Source organism: Moschus berezovskii, chromosome 17 (genome assembly GCF_049115385.1).
Source record: "Moschus berezovskii isolate FMDL1 chromosome 17, NW_MosBer_1.0, whole genome shotgun sequence".
Taxonomy (NCBI): domain Eukaryota; kingdom Metazoa; phylum Chordata; class Mammalia; order Artiodactyla; family Moschidae; genus Moschus; species Moschus berezovskii.
The window spans coordinates 5,306,778-5,327,932 of record NC_142476.1 but is presented as its reverse complement, the minus strand read 5'-3'; the positions used below and the strand labels follow the sequence as shown (position 1 = coordinate 5,327,932).

General features: G+C 50.4%; 1 protein-coding gene across 2 annotated transcripts in view; it reads right to left on the bottom strand.

The window, feature by feature from the left end:
• Positions 1-20,148, bottom strand: part of NFASC (neurofascin) — a 211,221-nt gene extending 191,073 nt beyond the window's left edge. The window contains exon 1 of one of the 2 annotated variants that reach the window (XM_055420055.2): positions 20,029-20,148. Coding sequence is in view for 1 of the 2 variants with exons in the window: in XM_088845132.1 (XP_088701258.1) it covers positions 20,029-20,135 (107 nt within the window). In the remaining variant the exon portion in view is untranslated. The remainder of the gene's footprint in view (positions 1-20,028) is intronic. The other variant, XM_088845132.1, reaches the window with a different exon arrangement.
• Between the last annotated feature and the right edge of the window lie 1,007 nt (positions 20,149-21,155).

The window sequence follows — 21,155 nt, the reverse complement described above, 5'->3', positions numbered from 1 at the left end:
CTATACTTTACTGTATATACGTTTTATTTTAATACAAGTTATTTAAAAAAATAATAATAAAGGGGACTGCATCCAACCCACTGAGTCCTGCTGATCCCTGCTACAAGGTAGCATCAGTTTCCAGGTAGGATGGGTGAAACGGACAGGATGAGTTCTCCAGAATTCCCTGGTTGGGCTCTGGGTCCCTGAGTCTCAGTGTGTCCCTCCGGGAAATAACTGTATCCAGTGGGTTGACAGGAAGACAAACGCAGAGTCAGAAATGCATCCCCAAAGCCCATATTGCCCCCACCTGTCTGTGTATTCTTCGTCTTATCGACATCACAGCTGAGACTAACGCAACTGTGCTCCTTTGGCTCTGGAGGGATCCTGTGAGCTTTCACCTTAGAAACAGGCAAACCTGACAACTCCCACCATGACACCAGACCCCCCGGGCTTCCTGCTCCAGGGGAAGCGGCCTGCCTCCAGATGGAGATGGAGGCGCATCCGTCACCCGGCCAGGGAGGAGTCTCTCAGAACCTACTTGGTTTGTGAAATTTTCTGGAAGGAAAAAATAGGAGGGTTGGGGAATGTCAGGAAAGAGTCAAGTCCTCCACAGCCCCCCAGCTTCCCAAGCACACCAGCGGGGAACAAACACAAAGGAGAGAAGCTGGCGGGGTCTCCGCGGCCCACGCAAGCCGACAGCCCGGTGGGGAAGAGCTGGCCTGGCCGCCTCCTCCCCGCTGTCTCACGCTGGCGGCTGGGGCGGGACGGGGCCCGAACGGCCTCGACGAGCAGCCAGTGGGGGGCTGGGTTCCACCCCTCACTCTGCCACTGGGTTGCTGCCCAAGGCGAGTCCGTTCCTCAGGCGTCACCCGCCTCCCACCCAGTGGGGCCTCCCCAGCTCAGATGGCTAAGACTCTCGTGAGACGCAGAAGCAAGGATCCCATGAGCTGTCAGATGGGAGCCTGTTCTTACTCCACCAGGAGGGAACTGGCAGGTGGTCGGGGCGACAGTGGACTCTCTCATGGGAAAGGACTCCGCAGCCCTCAGGAGACACCGGAGGTTGCGAGCTCACTTAGATGGAATCTGACTGGAATCAGAAGGGTCTGTGCCCCAGGCACACAGCTTACTGGCCAATCAACCTCAGAAAAAAGCCGTCAAGCTCCCCACACTTCCCTTCACTCACTCATAAAGCAGGGCCACTGAGAATAATGCTTCCTGAGTGTGGAGACACTGATTCAAAGTCCTTAGCCTGTGGGAAGCCCCGAATATCTGGAAACTGCCATTATTCTAACCTCACTCTTCCTACTGTTACTACTGCTGCTGCTATGACAACAACCGGGGGGGGGGGTCGGTGTGGGGAGGGTCACAGGCCACTAATGCCTAGCACTCATGACCATGGCACACTTCCTGTCCTCCCACTGGGGGTCAGGCAGATAACCAAGGTCAGTTTACCTCATCTGCAAGAAGAAAACCACATGGGTTCCTGACAATCATGTATCAGCTCTGAGTTACCTCCACCCAGAGGAACCCCCAATAAAGAAAGAGGTCTGCTTTTCAGGAGGCGCAATACCTTCCTTACCCATCCTCTCCCTCCCTCTCCCACTCATGCACACACACGCAAGCATGCATGCACGCACACTCATAGAGCCAACAGTTTTCCATCAGTACCATAGGGAATTCTAGGACACACTGGGCAAAGGTTGAGCAGGTGCCAGCTGCCCAGCTGCAGCTGAATATAGGGCTCAGAGCAATCTACACAAAAGTTAAAACCGAACAAGCAAGCCAGCCAGCAGCCACACAGCCAGTGGTGATGCAAGAAGGCAGTGGGCCTTTCCCAGGCCTGGCCACCAAGTCCCAGGGCTGGTGAGACCAGGACTTGAAACCTTGCCAGAGCTGGGAGGGGGTAGCAATGGTCAATGGCGTTCTGGGCCAGAGCTCACTGAGCTGCTCGCCATCACCCACCGAGGGATCCAGGGCCTGCCTTGCACTGGACAACAGCTAAGCCCTGTGTCCCAGGAGACACCCAGCAGAGAGCAGACTGGGAATCCACAGGTAGAAAACGCAGGTTGCCTCTGCTCTGATGCACGCTGCTTCCTCAACTGGTCACCAGCTCCCTATGCTTTGGTTTCCCCACCTCTACAGCGGAAACGATCATAAGCTTAGGGTATGAACTCAGTGTGGCAAACAGATGATTAAGATACAAGTAGGTTATCAGTTCAGTTCAGTCACTCAGTCGTGTCTGACTCTTTGCGACCCCATGAATCACAGCACTTCAGGCCTCCCTGTCCATCACCAACTCCCGGAGTTCACTCAAACTCATGTCCATCGAGTCGGTGATGCCATCCAGCCATCTCATTCTCTGTCGTCCCCTTCTCCTCCCACCCCCAATCCTTCCCAGCATCAGAGTCTTTTCCAGTGAGTCAACTCGTTGCATGAGGTGGCCAAAGTATTGGAGTTTCAACTTCAGCATCAGTCCTTCCAATGAACACCCAGGATTGATCTCCTTTAGAATGGACTGGTTGGATCTTCTTGCAGTCCAAGGGACTCTCAAAAGTCTTCTCCAGTTCAAAAGCATCAATTCTTCGGTGATCAGCTTTCTTCACAGTCCAACTCTCACATCCATACATGACCACGGGAAAAACCATAGCCTTGACTAGACGGACCTTGGTTGGCAAAGTAATGTCTCTGCTTTTTAATATACTGTCTAGGTTGGTCATAACTTTCCTTCCAAGGAGTAAGCATCTTTTAATTTCCTGGCTGCAATCAGCATCTGCAGTGATTTTGGAGCCCAAAAAAATAAAGTCTGACATTGTTCCCACTGTTTCCCCATCTATTTCCCATGAAGTGATGGGACCAGATGCCATGATCTTAATTTTCTGAATGTTGAGCTTCAAGCCAACCTTTTCAGTCTCCTCTTTCACTTTCATCAAGAGGCTTTTTAGTTCCTGTTCACTTTCTGCCATAAGGGTGGTGTCATCTGCATATCTGAGGTTATTGATATTTCTCCCGGCAATCTTGATTCCAGCTTGTGCTTCTTCCAGCCCAGCGTTCCTCATGATGTACTCTGCATATAGTTAAATAAGCAGGGTGACAATATAGAGCCTTGACGTACTCCTTTTCCTATTTGGAACCAGTCTGTTGTTCCATGTCCAGTTCTGACTGTAGCTTCCTGACCTGGATACAGGAGACAGGGACCAAGACCATCCCCATGGAAAAGAAATGCAAAAAAGCAAAATGGCTGTCTGAGGAGGCCTTACAAATAGCTGTGAAAAGAAGAGAAGCGAAAAGCAAAGGAGAAAAGGAAAGATACAAGCATCTGAATGCAGAGTTCCAAAGAAGAGCAAGGAGATATAAGAAAGGCTTCCTCAGAGATCAATGCAAAGAAATAGAGGAAAACAACAGAATAGGAAAGACAAGAGACCTCTTCAAGAAAATGAGAGATACCAAGGGAACATTTCATGCAAAGATGGGCTCGATAAAGGACAGAAATGGTATGGACCTAACAGAAGCAGAAGATATTAAGAAGAGGTGGCAAGAATACACAGAAGAACTGTACAAAAAAGACCTTCACGACCAAGTAGGTTATAGGAAGCGAAACAAGGGAATGCAATGGCTTATAATTGGGAAAGAACTCTCCTACTCTGGCCCGAAAGTCGGTCTAACTTCTGCCTCTGTCTCATTGATTAACCTTGTGCTGGTTTCCTTGCTGTGTCTGTGAAGAAGGAATTCATAGGGCCTGACTCCATCTTAGGCCTGTTCATGCTGATCATGCTCGGCCACCTTTCCAATGGACTCTGAACTGTGTTTAGTGCCTATGAAAATGAAAACAGAAGGATAAGACCCCCTCCAGACAGGGAAACCTTGAAGATCGTATCTACATTACTCATTGCCTAAGAGAAAACATACACTAATCACCCCTTCCTCCAGACAGGCCGTAAATCTGTCTGTATCTATCGGAGTGTAACCTCGGGCTTACTGATTGTTGGCTAACTGTTTGACTGTCTGAGCACATGAGCACACAGCACGTGAATGATGGGGTTACTGGCGTTGTATTTTCCTTGGTTTATGTAAGTCTCAAGGAATTTGGAGTGGTGGGTTCAGACACGTACACATGGGGTATAAAAGATTTTCACAAATGCTGGTCGGGGTCCTTGGCTAAGAGGAGACTCTGCCTTGGGCCTGCCGGTGTAATAAACTGCACTCCACTATCTGCATTGTCCTTCTGAGTGAGTTTTTTTCCCAGAACGCATGGCTACAACATCTGTGCTTCAGAGAAGCCATCCCTTTCTCCCTGCCACCCTTTTTCCTTGTAGGTGTGGCCAAAATGAAATTAGAAAATTAGAGCTTGAGAATCACCAGATTGTCCATTTCTTCTGAATTTCTATCCGCCCTTGTTTACAGGAGACACTCTCTAATGAGCTTGTTAGGCACACAGAAAAAGTAACAGCTCCATCTTTCAAAGCTCCACTCTGAATCGCCTTCTTGAATCTTCCAAGCTACCACAGACTGAAATGAACTGTCAAACTCCAAGAGCTCTGTGCTCCAGACCATGCATTTCCATTTTCCTTTATTACTTTGTATAGGTAGTCATCTTCCCCATGCATGGATGCCTGGTACGCTTGCTCAACTAGAGTGCAAGGTTTCTGAGCAAAGATGGCCTCTTCCCTCTCCACTGTAATTCTCAGAGTAACTAGCACACAAATGAGCATCTGTTTGAGGTGCAAAAATATTTCTGGTTGCTCCCCAAAGTTGTTAGGTGTACCTGAATAAGGCTGGGCATGAAGCCACAGAAGGGAAGGAGGGAAGTAACAACAGCAGCTCACTTTCATCAGGTGCTTCTTATCTGCCAAAGATCACACAGCTAATGAGTAGAGAGACAGACTGGAATCCAGGCAACCTGATTCCAGACCCTCGTGCTTGCACCATCTTCTGCTTCCAAGATCAGAGGCATGCCCTTGAGCATTCCACTTTGGGAGCCGAGAAAAACAAATCTGGGAGGGCAGAAAGAAAAGAAAGCAGGCAAATAATCTGAAGCAAAAATAGTCCAAGCCAGTAGAATATCTTTAGCCACTACTGAGTAGTCCTTGGCCTGTTTTAGTCTGTCCCTGACATAACGCATCTGGGTAGACCCAAGATGATGTCACCAGCCTGGTGAGAAACAAAAGCATTCTTGCTCTCAGAAGCCCCACTGTAATTTTTTAGGTTGCCATCCAAAAGCTTTTTCTTTATTTTTCAAGGCTTGATAACACAGAGGAACCATGGGATGTGTTCAGAGACTTTCTCAGTCTGACTTGGAATGGGGCCCTGACCCCACTCTTGCAGAACCTTCCAGAAGGGTCCAGCCATACAGCATTCACAGTCTTTTGCTACATCTCCTTTTATCTTGCATGCATGCTAAGTTGCTTCAGTTGTGCAGGACTCTTTTCAACCCTATAGATGTAGCCCACCAGGCTCTTTGGTCCATGGCATTCTCCAAGCAAGAAAAGTGGAGTGGGTTGCCACAGGTTCCTCCAGTGGATCTTCCCAACCCAGGGGTTGACCCCATGTGTCCTGTGGCTCCTGAATTGCAGGCAGATTCTTGACTGCTGAGCCACCAGGGAAAGCCCACTTTTATCTTGACAGATGACGACTACAGCCATGAAATTAAAAGACACTTGCTCCCTGGGAAAAAAGCTATGAACAACCTAGACAGCATATTAAAAATCAGAGACATTACTTTGCCAACAAAGATCCATCTAGCCAAAGCTATGGTTTTTCCAGTAGTCATATACGGATGTGAGAGTTGGACTATAAAGAAAGCTGAGCACCAAATAATTGATGTTTTTGAACTGTGGTGCTGGGGAAGACTCTTGAGAGTCCCTTGGAAGGAGACCCAACCAATCTATCCTAAAGGAAATCAGTCTTGAATATTCTTTGGAAGGACTGATGCTGCAGCTGAAGCACCAATCCTTTGGCCACCTGATGTGAAGAACTGACTCCTTGGAAAAGACCCTGATGCTGGGAAAGGCTGAAGGCGGGAGAAGGGGACGACAGAGGACGGGATGGCTGGATGGCGTCACCGACTCGATGGACATGAGTTTGAGTGTACTCCGGGAGTTGGTGATGGACAGGGAGGCCTGGCGTGCTGTGGTCCACGGGGTCGCGGAGAGTCGGACACGACTGAGCCACTGAACTGCACTCCCCTAACCTGCACACACTGCATCTGTCAGTGCAGCATGAAGGCCCCACTGTCTGAAGGCAGCCAGATGAAGAAGGAAAACAGCCAGAGACCTGGGGCCACTGGCCAAACCCACCTGAGTCCCAGCGCCCAGGAGGCTCATGCTGATTCCTACACAACCCAGGACGGGTTGTGCTGGAACACCCCAGTCCGGGAGAGTGAAAAAGATTAAAGTACTAAGACCCCAGACCTCTAAGTTAGACAGGGTATTTAACAGTGTCACACAGACAGGTTGTGGGTGGTCAAGCTTCTGGGTTATCAGTCAGTTCAGTTCAGTCACTCAGTCATGTCCAGCTCTTTTTGACCCCATGGACTGCAGCATGCCAGACTTCCCTGTCCATCACCAACTCCTGGAGCTTACTCAAACTTATGTCCATTGAGTCAGTGATGCCATCCAACCATCCCATTCTCTGTCATTCCCTTCTCCTCCCACCTTCAATCTTTCCCAGCATCAGCTTCTTTTCCAATGAGTCAGTTCTTCACATCAGGTGGCCAAAGTATTGGAGTCCAGTGAATACTCAGGACTGATTTCCTTTGGTTGGATCTCCTTGCAGTCCAAGGGACTCTCAAGAGTCTTCTCCAGCACCACAGTTCAAAAGCATCAGTTCTTCTGGGTGATACGGGATTCATTTTTTCAGTTCAGTTCAGTTCAGTCGCTCAGTCGTGTCCGACTCTCCGCGACCCCGTGAATCACAGCACGCCAGGCCTCCCTGTCCATCACCAACTCCCGGAGTTCACTCAAACTCATGTCCACAGAGTCCCAGGCCTAACTGGACGTCCTTATTCTTATCAGAGGGGCAGCATATGCTGACCATGCACAACCAGAGACAGAAAACAGAGCTCTCAGAAACAGAAAACCCTAGGGACACTCAGAGAGAAAGCAAAGCCAAAATATAAGATGGAGATTAAGCAGGGAAAATACTGAAGCAACACAATGGATGAACACTCTGTACTTAAAAGTAAACACTGAACAATTCATAAAGTTTAAGAGAGGCCTGGATGTTATAACACTGGCTTTGAAACAGGAAAGCAGTATCTCAGCACAGAATTTCATGGAATGCATGAGAGAAAAAAATCAGTCAAACTGGAACACAGCAAGAGGATAAATGTGGACCAGATACATGAAGAGAGAGTTAGTCATTTCTCAGTGAGGAGCATTAGAAATTTATAGCCAAAGCCACAACATGGGATATCTGCAGCACATGTGCAGTCATGCTTGAGTTTCCTACCCAGATATACAGGAGAGGAAATTCCCATCCTACAGTCAGGTTTTTTTTTTTTTTTGGTTCTCTAAGTATGGATTCCACTAGTTTCAGCTAATACCTGATAAGGTCTTTAATTAAAGAACTCTTCCAACTCCAAGTAAAGACAGATAAGCACCTGGGATAGGTAGATCCCTCCATAACTGGTCAGACCATGAAGACGGCCCTCCTCTCTTTTACGAAACAGCTTAGCCAGGAAAACTTCTGCCTGTATGTGTCCTTTTAACAATGGCAGCATTACTGAGGCTAGAGAGGCGGACAGGAGGACCACAGATGTTGGATCTCCTCTCCGTGCTGGGTCTGTTGGGGAAGACCCCCCAACACACACCGCAGGATGGAAGCATGGGCACCAGGTGATGAAAATGATCTGTTGATGTTACGCTGGTGGATGAGGGAGGCGCCCGGAATGCCCCTTTCAGGGTCCCGTTTTCTTACAGCGTAGCACCAGAATGAAAGGAAAACCTAGACAGGCACACCAGACGAGAGCTGGGCTCAGAGGCTCCGTCCAGCAGAGAGGGGACCACCGGCAGATGCTGATTCTTTCACGGGGAAGGGGTCGGCGCTTCCACCCCGGGTCCTGACGAAGCCTCAGAGCAGTGGTGTTACAGTGTCATGTTGGTCAAGACTCAGAAGGCTCCAGGGCCATCAGACCCTAACATTTCCTAACAGCAGACAGGAGCTTCTGTGTTCCCAGACCTTTATCTCACTCTTCAATACTAGTGACTCTCAGACACGGAAACTTCTCAAACAAGGGACCATCAGCCCATATTGGAATTCAGAGCTGTCCACTGGGTAATGAGCCAGGAGTAGGAGACTTTGGAATCAGGTTCAATCCCAGCTTTGCCACTTAGAGATATCTTACTTCAGGCCCATTCTGAGCCCCTATCCTTCCAAGTGATGGGTATAAATATCCAGTCCAAGGCTGTGATGGATCAATGAATTGACAAAAGCCACACATCTAGCACAGTCCTTGACACAGGGCTGTGTCAGTCAATTGTGTATTCCTCAGCCCCTGGAACGGTAACCCACTCCAGTATTCTTGCCTGGAGAATCCCATGGACAGAGAAGCCTGGTAGGCTACAGTCCACAGGGTCGCAAAGAGTCGGACACGACTGAGCGACGGAATGGAACGGAACAGCCCCTGGCTGTCCTGTGGACAGAGGCACACATGGTGGGACCAGGGAGTGTCTTCCGACAAGGGCTTGAAGACCAGTACCCTCAACTCAGCCAGCCACTGTTTAAATGAATCCTTACACACACACAACTGCTTAAATGCACAACAGCATTTATAGAGCACCTTTTCTATACAGTTCTTAAACAGTCCTATTTTTCTTTTTTTTTTTTGAGTCTCTCAGTCGTGTCCAGCTCTTTGCGATCCCATGGACTATACAGTCACTGGAATTCTCCAGGCCAAAATACTGGAGTGGGTAGCCTTGCCCTTCTCCAGGGGATCTTCCCAACCCAGGGATCGAATGCAGGTCTCCTGCATTGCAGGCAGATTCTTTACCACCTGAGCCACAAGGGAAGCCCAGCAGTTCTTAAACAGTCCTATTCAGTTCAGTTCAGTTGCTCAGTCGTGTCCAACTCCTTGTGACCCCATGAATCACAGCACGTCAGGCCTCCCTGTCCATCACCAACTCCTGGAGTTCACTCAAACTCATGTCCATCAAGTCGGTGATGCCATCCATCCATCTCACTCTCTGGCGTCCCCTTCTCCTCCTGCCCCCAATCTTTCCCAGCATCAGAGTCTTTTCCAGTGAGTCAACTCTTCACATGAGGTGGCCAAAGTATTGGAGTTTCAGCTTTAGCATCAGTCCTTCCAATGAGCACCCAGGATTGATCTCCTTTAGAATGAACTGGTTGGATCTCCTTGCAGTACAAAGGACTCTCAAGAGTCTTCTTCAACACCACAGTTCCAAAGCATCAATTCTTTGGTGATCAGCTTTCTTCACAGTCCAACTCTCACATCCATACATGACCACAGGAAAAACCATTGCCTTGACTAGACGGACCTTGGTTGGCAAAGTAATGTCTCTGTTTTTTAACATACTATCGAGGTTGGTCATAACTTTCCTTCCAAGGAGCAATCGTCTTTTAATTTCCTGGCTGCATCAGCATCCGCAGTGATTTTGGAGCCCCCAAAAATAAAGTCTGACACTGTTTCCCATCTATTTCCCATGAAGTGATGGGACCAGATGCCATGATCTTTGTTTTCTGAATGTTGAGCTTCAAGCCAACCTTTTCACTCTCCTCTTTCACTTTCATCAAGAGGCTTTCAAGTTCCTCTTCACTCTTTGCCATAAGGGTGGTGTCATCTGCATATCTGAGGTTCTTGATATTTCTGCCAGCGATCTCGATTCCAGCTTGTGCTTAAACAGTCCTATTAGGTAGGCATTATTATCCCCATTTCACAACTGAGAAAATCAAAGCTAAAGAAGGTTAAACAACTGGTTCTAGTTCCTTCAGATCCCTAACCCAGTGCCCTTCCTGCCACCCGATACTAGAATAATCATCCATTTACTATTTACTTTTTGTAAGTCTACTCTGTTCTGGGCCTGAATGCAGGGTGGGAGGCCCACTGTGACTGGCTCCAGGAGCAGCGCCAGCCTGCCCTATGCTAGCCACAGGCTTCTATGCCTCACGGCTGGTGGTGCACCTCTGGGAGCAGAGGTCAGCGCGATACAACCAGCCAAGCTGACTGCAGACCGCTGTGGGCAAGGCTGGTGGGTAAGACATTCCGCGCCCTCAAGGCACTTCTCATCTCTTGGGCTAAGAAAGGAATAGTCAGGTGAAAAGGAGATCCGAGGAGGAGAAAACCCATCCAGAGAGCCAGTGGTTCTCAGTCTGGGTTGTTCATTAGAATTAACAAGGGGCTTCCCTGGTGGCTCAGCGTAAAGAATCCACCTGCCAGGGCAGGGGACATGGACTGGATCTCTGGTCTGAGAAGATCCCTCGTGCCTCAGAGCAGCGGAGCCCATGTGCCTGTGCCCTCGAGCCGGGGAACCGCAACTGCACCCAAGTACCGCCACCACTGAAGCCCGTGTGCCTAGAGCCTGTGCCCTGTAACGAGAGAGGCCACCGCAATGAGAGGCCCACGCACTGCAAAAAGGGGAGACCCCTGCCGGCCCCAACTAGACCCAGAACGGCCTCAATAAGTAAATACACTTACAGACTACCACGAGGAAACGGAAACGTTCCTATGCTGAGGTTCAACTCGGAGATTGTGATTTAATTGGCATCAAGTGGGTCCCAGCATCAGCACCTCTGAACATCTCTCCAGGTGAAGCTAACTCATTGCCACGTTGAGAACACACGTGCAGGGCGCTGCCAATCAGTGCGGTTTCCTGACAAGCGGTGCCAGCCCCACTTCGGAGCTTGTCAGAAATGCAGATGCTCAGGCCCAGTCCAAACCCACTGCTTCTGCCCTGCACTTTAACAAGATCCCTGGGGACTCACGGGCACGTGGAGGACGGGCAAGGGTAGGCTCCGTCCTGGAAGTCAATCAGAGGAGGCCCTCCCAGCCCCGCTGAGAGATACAGCCCACCTGCTCCCCACCACGCAGGGCACACCCCTGAGAGGAGAGCTGTGGTGACAGCGGGGAGCTGCCTCACTCAGCTCTGCACCTCCTGTCTCCGCAGAGTCACACCTGAGCCTGCATGCTGCTGCTCCACGGACCAGAGCCGCCGGAGCCCTAACTAGCCCCTTTGTGAGCAGGAGGGAATCTGAGAGCAAGACCCTGCCACCGTTTCAGTGACAAGAAGAAAATGGAGTTTCTTCCCCTTGCTTCTCCCTCCCCCCCGTCGGAGCGTCTCCACCACAGAAGAGGCAAGCTCAGGACAGCGGCGCCTCAGCCCAGGCTCAGAGAGACAGTGGGCGGCCCGACCCACCATAAAGGCAGCCCTGTCTCTGCAGGCACGGGGTGGCTGGTACCAGCTAAGCCTCGCGAAGGAGGGAATCCTCAAGAGAAGGCCAGACGGAGACACACACAGAGCGACCCTGCCAGCACCCTGCGCCCCTCCCCCAGCTCTGCATCCCCGCTGCCCCTCAGTCTCTGTTTCCATCAGGTGCGTGTGTAATTTTTCTCACATGCTGGCCTTCGCTCTCCTGTTAGACTGAGATCAACCCTCCCTGGCTCCTCCTTTGTCACTGCCCATAATGCCAAGTACAGAGACTTACGCCCAGCAGGGGTTTGAGAAATATTATTTATATTCATGCGCACACATTTTCTAGGTGTCAAACCCATAGCTCCAGGCTAACAAAGAGCTACTTACAAGCAGGCATTTATTAAGGATTATTATCATAAAACTGAGATTCTATGTAAAAAAACTAGAAAGCATGACTTCAAAAAGTGCATGCTCTGGTTTAGGAAACTAGACTTAACACACAGAAAGCCTAAGACTGGAGACACAAAGAAATCAAACATATTTAGAAAAAGCTTACACAGACCTCTGTGCACAGACTCATAACAATACGATGGAGATTGTCTATTCCAGTTTTCTGACAGTTTGTTATTACTTGCTTATTGATTGGCATTTTAAAGCATTTTCCCCTCTGGTATTTCTACCACTGACCACTATACCAGGTAAACAAGATGAAATGACACCTGCAGTCAGAAAGGAAGATGACTCAAGACCAGGAACTTCTCTCTGTTGGATGTGCACACACATCTGATGCAACAGCACAAACTCTGGACCCCATCTCACCACAGAGCCAAGTGTCCAGAGCCACACACACTGAGTTCCTGGCCCATTCGAGGCTCCAAAATGTCTCGGATCAGGTCCCTGGGACCAGAGCCAGAATCCAAGAAGCCTTCTCCCTGCCCTTGAAAGGAAAACCGCAGTGCATCACGTATGGTTGTTCTCACTGTGACAAAAAAGGGCAAAACTCACGGCCAAATATAGACCTTAGTTCAGATTCAGCATGAGGTTTTCTCCATCAGTGTGTCAAACTCATCCCCATTCAAAAGTCCATTTTTGTTCTAAGTCAAAGAGATTCAGGTATGAGATACAAATATGCAAAGGTAAGTGGCAAATTGCAAAGATTCTGACGCTAGAGCTGTGCAGGATATTTAAATTAAATTAAAATTTCAGTTCTTAATCACATTAGCCACGTCTCCAGTGCTCAACAGCTACATGTGGCCGGTGCTCACCACGCTGGACAATGAGACACAGAATAGCCCCACCATCACAGAAGGCTCTATTGGACAGCACGAATATTGAACACCTAGATGTTTCATTTAAAGAAATGAGGAGGGTCTTCTGGGGAATTCTGTTGTTCTATCCAGGTGTGCTGGAGAGGTTTCAGGTACATTTCAGAATGTTGGGTAGAAAGAGTACCTTTCACAATGAAAGAGGCAGTGTGCTGGGAGTCTCATGTAAACACAAACACTCTAAGTCAAAATTTACAAGGCTACAAACTGGGTCATTTTAACACGCATATGTGCACACACATGGTCTCCCCTTCTTAAAAGGGCCATTACTAGTTTCTCCTAACCCAAACTTTTGCTTTCATCACAAAGATTGTGAAATCAAATGCTGCAAACCAATTTGGTGCCAAAAAGCCCACACACTATCTAGTCCTAGCCAGAACTGTTTTCCAGATCCCTCTTGGGTGGTTCTAAGCATTCCCTGGCTTTACCTTTTAACATGGCATCACTGGGGAGAAAAATCTTTCAGATGGCAGGTCAGTACCCTGGACAGCGACAAGCTCCCTGCCTGTCAAGGAAGAGTTCCAGTCCTCCCCACTGCTCGAGACACCCTTCAGAAACAACACTCCCCAGACACCACTGCCTGTGCAGGGATGTCACTCACGTCTCCTAACACCACAATCTTGTCTTCAGAACAAGAGCAAGCTCAGCTAAGAAGCCTAAATGCTCCTCACCAACTTCAAGACAAAGTCCAACTTCTAGTCAGATTCAGGACTCTCTGGAGTCTGGCTCCAGCTGGCCCCTCCAGCTGTACCTTCCTCTGTTACAGCCTGGCCAAGTCAATGCCAGAGGACCACTTCCCTCCTCTAAACCTTTGATTATGCTCCTTTAGATCATTTCCTTACCTTTATCTCCTACTCATCTCTGGGGACCCAGATCAGCACCTGCGTCTCTTCAAAATCTTCCCAAAGGACTTTAGTCTACATTGGTATCCTCTCTTTTCTGACATACCAAGGCATTTCTAGTTTAGATCATGCTTTAAGGAACCTGATTACATATCCTCTTGTACAATTACTAGGTTCATATGCCGAGTTTAAAGTTCCCAGTGCCCTGGTACACGGAAGACATAGCTTTGCCAGCAACTAGACATTTTGATTGTAAAATAATGATCTTAGATGAAAACATTTCTAACATTCTACCAGTTGAAGAGTTTCTCAAAACAAGTTGCCACACAGAAGTGTGCTATGCTCATAACAGAGGCTTCAAAGACTAACTGCAGATGCAATGAACACCATGTAAAAAAAAAAAACACCACAAAAAAACAAAACCAAGACACAGCTCAGAGCTGAGAACCCTGGTTCTTCCAACATGAGTCACAAAGGCTTCATTTCCACTCAATGTGTGATGATGATCAGAAAGAGATCCTGTTTCTGTCCTTTCCTACATCACAGCACAGGAAAATTGCCTGTGAACACGTCACCTTCAACATGTGGAAAAATACCACACAGTGGGTATTATAACACTGGCATTATAACAATGTTTCTCATACAAACATCCATGGATAGGTCAACTAATACCTGACAGCAGGGCACTCACCCCACTACTAATTATGCATAAGCCCAGACAGACTATGCAAAATAACAAAAAACATAATTTTGTTGGTGCCCCCAAATAAAATTCTGACTGGTCTTACAAGTGAAGAGGTTCCAAAGGGGAGTGAGAACTGACTTAAAATTTCAGCTCAACATTTCACTTATTGTCAAAATGATTGTTATATTACCTCCTTGTGTTTAAAATCCTGTTCTCAAAGCACCAACTTACAGATCCACATACAATAGGATACAGGGATGGCTCTTTCCCTCATGCACATGGAGAAATTAAGACCCAGAAGAGTTTAATAACTTCTGTATTGCAAATAAAGATCACATTAGAATGAGAATCCGTTGAAATAATTTCAATAACATAAGCAACATGCACACATAAACATACATATACTTGTATACATACACATTCAAAGAACTCTTAGTAATATAAAAAGATGAGTTATGAAATTCACTGAGCCTGGAACTGGAAGATTCCACTGAATTCTTGCAAAAAAGTGTTACTGCCAAAGCAAATTGGCCAGCATTAGTAGAGAAGGAACTATCATCACTGGGAAAAGTCCTTGGAATTGCTCTGCCAGCCATTCATTCTCATCCCAGAAAGTCACAAGATCTGAGAACAAAATTTAGTATTTGGTCAACCGACCCCCAGCTGGCCTAAACTGGATCCAGGAAAGTGAGCCCAGCAGGAAGGCCACAATCATCCTGTCCTAAGTTCCCCAAGTCAACCATTCTAAGTGCTCAGAGAAAGCAGTGAGACCCCAGTGTAATCAGGTTAGAAAAGTAGACTCCAGCACTCAGGGATCTCTATGACTACATCTCAGTACAGTGCTCCAGACATGTCCCTCACTACTGAATTACATGTATCCACCACCCAAGCCATGCCATTTATTCATCGTGACTCAAACACCCCTGCATATTCCTACCATTGAATCTGCAGTCCTCCAGCAGCTCTGATTACCAAGTCTTCAAATCTTGATGTCTCAAGATCCACCTCAATTATTTCCTCTTGCAAGAGGTTTTTCCAGATCGTCCAAGCCCAACATAATCTCCTGTCAACCTTTTAGCATTTCCTGTCTGGAATTAGCAAGTGTTTCTTATATTTGAATATATATATCTTATCTCCATTAGAGTGGAGACAAGGTCTTGGAAGCCTCCCTTTGGCTCCAGAAGATGGTGTGGTACCCATTATCCACATAGCACATGTTCAATAAATGTTTGGTGATGATGATAAGAATAGTAAGACCTCTCCAAAGGTTCCTATTACCCAAGGACAGACCTAGATATACAATTATGCCCGTGGGACTACGTGGGGCAAAAGAACCCAAAAGGCAGAAAGAACCCAAAAGAGAACCCACGTGGTGGACAACAGCTCACACAGTCTTCCTCCAACTCCAGTGCCAAGGGCTTCCTCATTCTAGAACTAAGTCAGAAACCCTCCCTTCCTATCCTTGAGCGGCTGCTCCCAAGCTGTTTATCTCGTTAACTCTGTTTATTGTGATCCTGGTAAGAGGTTCTGAAGCCCTCCAAGCCCCTCTCTAATTAAATTCATTAGAACAGATTGGGGCTTTCTTTCTGCATCTCAGAAAAATTAACAGCATGATTAGCATCATAATGCTGGGGAGATGGGCTGCCAGGGAGGCCTTTCAGGAGGGGCTGGCCCAGTCTGGGAGGGAAGAGTGAGGGGGAGCAGGTGAAGGAGAAGGCAGATGCTCAGACAGCTGCTTCTCAGAGGAGGGGAGCCATGGGGTCAGAGAGGATGGTGGAGTCAGCGGAGATGGTGATGGCCTGAGGGGCCCCAGTTTTTTCAAGGCATGGATTTTGGGAGAGGGAAGGCAAGACAAGAAATTAATCCATAACATAAACTCCAGAGACACAGGCTTCTGGGGCTAGAGACTTTCAGCAATCTTCTAGTGTTAGAGAGAGAAACATATTAAAGCTCTGTTAATGATGGCATCACCGACTCGATGGACAGGAGTTTGAGCAAGCTCCAGAGTTCATGCTGGACAGGAAGGCCTGGTGTGCTGCAGTCCATGGGGTCGCAAAGAGTCAGACATGACTGAGCTGAACTGCACTGAATGATGGGGCTGGAAGTAAAACAAGCCCCTCTTGCCATTCATGACAATGTCCTTTCGTAAGGCTCTACCACAGGAAAATGGGGTGAGCAGGCAGGGGAGGCGCGTCATTTCTTTCCCAGAGAACCTGACTGCACAGAGTTCTTGCTTATACCCCTGGTGGGTTCCCTCATCTAGAAAATTCTCACCTTCCCTTCCTTACTAAGACTCGACCAACCTTTCAAGGCTCAGCTCTACTTCCACCCCCCTGTGAAGGACCGTGACCTCCCAGAACTCCAAGACCCTTCTGCCCGTGTCGAGCTCACAATAATTTTACTCACCTTGCTTCTGAGCACGTATCTGTACTCGCTGTCTCTGCATCAGTTAGGAGCTCCCTGAGGGCAGATCCTGGGCCTCTTTCCTCTGGCTCACTCTGACATTCTAAGCATATTTTGACCATCCTTTGTCCCTAAAATACAAGTGCTTAAGAAATGAGAATGGGAGAGTTGAGGAGGCTCAGTCTCATCCCAGGGTTCCCCCACCAGGCTGAAGCAGCAGCCAGCAGGGTCCACCTGCACACAGAACATCACCTCTTCCGCATCGAGTCAGGGATCTGGTAATATCGTGCACCACCTTCTTCCTCACATTCAGCCTCCAAGTCAGCCCTGGGCCCCATTCTGACAACACTAACCCAGCTGTCTTCCCAGCTGCGGCAGAGAGGGCCGATGCCACTGGAGGGAAAGATGTTCATCATCCCTGGCCCCAGGTCCTCACTCAAGCTTATCTGTGTTATCTGTCTGATCACTCGTCTCTCTTTTCCATCACACTGGCAGCTCTAAGAGACCCTGTTTTACTTTCCATCTCTATGATCCCAGCACCTAGCACATTGTAGGATTTAACTAGCATTTATTGAATGAGTAAGTATGTAACCAGCCTAAAATTCCCCTTACTTCCTTCCCTCCTCTTCTCCCAAGCCAAACAGACTGAAGACTGAACTTCTCTGCCTCTCTCTTTCTAGTTTCCTAGGAAACTCTTTTTCTAAAGACTAAGTGACGATCCTCACACCCCAGCTCTTGGGTGATCTTAGAGAAGAGGGGCACCAGGGGAAGGGAACACACGGCAACCAAGTGACAGGAGGCTTGGGATCCTGTCTGTCAGTCACTGCAGAAACAGGACCATCTTCTGAGCCTCCACCATCAGATACCCAAAGCAAGAACCCAACCCCCAGACACCGGCCACCTCCTCAATGTACCCCTGATCCATACAGCCTGACCTCACCAGCCCAGCCTGTCTCAGCCCACAGGGAGCAGGCCAGGTCTTGCTCTGGCTCCGCAGGGAGCTGGCTTCTCATTCTGTGTGCCTCAATTTATCCCTGCCATAGCGTCTGCAAAATCAAACAAGGGATGAGATGAGATTCACTGCACAGAGCTGGGAGATAGATACACAGTTACCAGAATCCCCCACTTAACCTGAGCCCCAAGCAAGCATTCCAACATCAGTAACCTAATCCAATCAGCTCTCAAAGATGGCTCCAGGTGATACCTCCTCCCTGGAGCAGGACAAGCTGGGAGCCCTGGGAATGCTGATGCCAGGGGAAGCTACCACCCCACCCCACTCATGAGGGGAGGGACACGGAAGACAGACAAAGCAGAGGACAGCCAGTCCCCCAGGGGCACACTAGCCCCTTGCTGGGCCCTGCCTGTGCCTGCCCATTCAGAGACGCTGCTCATGAGCTGAAGAGTTCACTCTCTAAAGTGAGGGAGCCTTGTGGAGAAGGTGCAGGACCCACCAGCGATTTGCTCTCAACCTCCGATTTAAGACGTGGGATTTTTAACTGAGGCCCCCAGGGCAGGAACTGGGCTGCCACTGCCTGGCTCGCGGTGCCAAACACAACTTCTGGGCGAGGTGTCAGTCAGTCTGTTTCCTCGTTTGTGTTGTTCATTCTCGTTCTCTCTGCCCTCTCGCTCTTTCTATACACACACATGCGCGCGCACACACACACCTTCAGCTGAACCTAAACACGAGAGAAAGAAATCACTCCCTCCAAAGTGCCAGTTCTGTCAGGACAAAAAGTAGAATTATTATATGCAGAGCAGATCCCACCCCCATCTTCTTTAAATCTTCCTGCAGTGCAAAGCCACCAAATCCAATCACCCCCAAACCAGCGGGGGACAGCCTCCTGACTTCCTCCTTCCTCTGCTCCTCCAGCTGGCGTGACCAATCCCCAGGGTCTCTACACACGTTTTCCCTGGGCTTCTCTTACTTACGGTTCAAGTTCAATGGGTTGTGAATCTGTCAGTCTCCAGCTCTAGATGAAAAATCCACTTCCTGCCTACCCGGGCCTCCAAGCCCTGTGGTCTGCCCTTGCCGGAGTCGTGATTAGGGTCCAGCAAGGGCTCATCCGAGTTCCAAGGGTAGATAATACACACCGGGCCCTCATGCCAGGGAGACAGACAGGCAGAAAAGGGACATCGTCATCCACTCCTTTGGACTGAGGAGGGAGGCATCTCTGCCCAACACACACACACACACACACACACTGCTGCCAAATGCCAAGTAAGGAATAAGGAACAGAACCCAGCTCAGGGCAAGAGGGACTGCCATGGGGACCAGAGCCTAGGTGATTCAGCACTCTGCCCACTCAGCCCAGCCCATGGGCCACACTCATGACAGCTCTCGATGCCAAAGTGCTGACCTGGAGGCTGAGAAAGAATCCTTTCTAAAATCCGAAATTTTCCAGCCCTCCAGAGAAGCTCCTCATCCAGGCCTTTGCATCCCTTGCCTCCTGGTCCAAGACCAGGAAGAGGCTGCGAAGCCATTTCTTTGGATTCTGCCTCTCCTCCTTCCTAGTTTTCCTAAGCTTAACACCTCCTTCCCCCCACCCCCACCCCCATCCATCTAGGAAACAAACCTGAACAGCTACAGGAAGACAGTGGCTGAAGAGGAACATAAGAGAGGCCTAATAACACGCAGCATCCTTTGCCCTTCCCCAGCCCGGAGCCATGAATAGGATCAAACATGCAGAAAGGGGTATAAGTGGATTCTGCCACAGTGAGTACACAAGGCCTTCAGAGTCCTAGGCCTCTCCAAGCAGAGGAGGAGGGCCCAGCGGCAGGTGAGGGGGCTTGGGACAAGTCTATGTGGCTACAAACAGCACCAGGAAGGGCAGGTTGGGAAGGTGATGGGAGGCTCGCCAGGTAACAGCCAAGGGGGAGAAGACGGCGTTCTGGAGAGGGTGGAGGCGGACACCAGGAGGCAGCTGGGAAGGGGCTGGGCCCCGGTATGCAGAAGGGACGCGGTGGGGACAGAAACTGCGAGGGAGCTGATAGACAGACGCACACGGAGGGACGGGGGCATGAACCGGGGGCCGGAGCAGTAAGGGCAGGAGAGAGGCGGGGGTGCGGGGACGGGAAAACAGAAGCGACCGGGTCGCACAAAGTGGGGTGCGGAGGTAAACAGGTCAGGGCAGAGCTCGGGGTGCGGCGGGGACGAAGGACAGGGGAGGAGACGGAGGGGAGGGAGGGGGAGGGGAGGCGGCCAAGGCGCAAAGGCGCGCGGGGGGCTGGGGCGGGGAGCCGAGTGGGGCAGGTCCCGGTGCAGACTCGGGGCTCGGGCAGGTGACCGGCGCGGAGAGCGAGGTCGGGGCGTGGAAGGAGGGGATGGGGCCGGGTGAGAGATGGAGACAGGCAGAGAAGGGCGGGAGCGAGGGGACGGCGCTGGACCCCGTTCCACCCGCAGTCCGTCTCCGGGGTCCGCGTGTGCCTACCTGCAAGGGCTGGGGCTCCAGCCCCGGGCGCAGTCGCCGCTGTCCGCCGCCCGCGCCGCCGCTCGCCCGCCGTCCCCCGCAGCGCCGCTCGCCGCCCGCCGCCGCATTAGGGCAGAGCGCGGCCCGTGCGCGCCCCCGGCGGCCGCGCGCCCCCGACCGCCTGCGTGCGCGCGCCCGCGCCTCCCCGCGCGCGCCGGGGCGGGGGAGGGGGAGGGGACTGACGGGGAGGGGAGGGGAGAGAGGGGGAGGGGAGGAGAGGGACGGGGAGGGGAGAGAGGGGGAGAGAGGGGGAGGGACGGGGAGGGGAGGGAGGGGAAGGGGGGAGGGACGGGGAAGGGAGGGAGGGAAAGAGGGGAGGAGAGGGGGCAAGGGAGAGAGGGGAGGGCAGGGGAGGGCGCGGGCCGGGACCGGGCGGGGCCTGGCGGGGCGCGGGCCAGAGGCTTGCGGGCCCGGCCCGCGCCGCCTTTCTCTTCGCACGGACCCCCGGCCTCTTTGCGCACCGGCTTTGGGAACCGCAGTGATCCGCTCCCGTTTCGGTTCGCCGAGCCAGACCCGCAGGAGGGAACACGCCGGCGGGCTATCCGGGGCTATCGCGTTTGTCCTGTGCACACCCCTCCACCATCCGACTGGGACTCCTTGGGGGGCTTGTTCCCAGGGAAACTTGCTTCTGGCAGACTCTCAGGAGCTTTTCTTTACTGGAGAGCTGTTGAATCCCGAACTGGGGGCGTGAGCAATGTTGTGACACCTGCTGATGGTGGAGTGGTCTTATTTTAAAAGCGGGAAATTTCATCTGTTTTAAATGGGCTCAGGCCCTGCCCAGACTTGAGTTAAGGGGGAAGAAGCCCAGGACTGGGATGCCAGACCTCCAAAGTGGCCTCCTGACTCTGACTCTCTGATGTGGTGAGATGCTTCTCTGTGGGCCTGTTTTCTCAACTGGACGATGAAAAGCTGATTAGATGATCCCTTCAGAACTGGGAACTGTGAGGCCCTGTGCAGGCTGAGTGAGACACGAGCTCATTGTCACCTGAAACCATGGAGAGATCTGGATTGGGGTATCACATAATCTTAGGCGGGAGGAGCCCTTGGAAGAAGCTTCTAGTCTATCCCTCATCCCAAACCACAGAGTT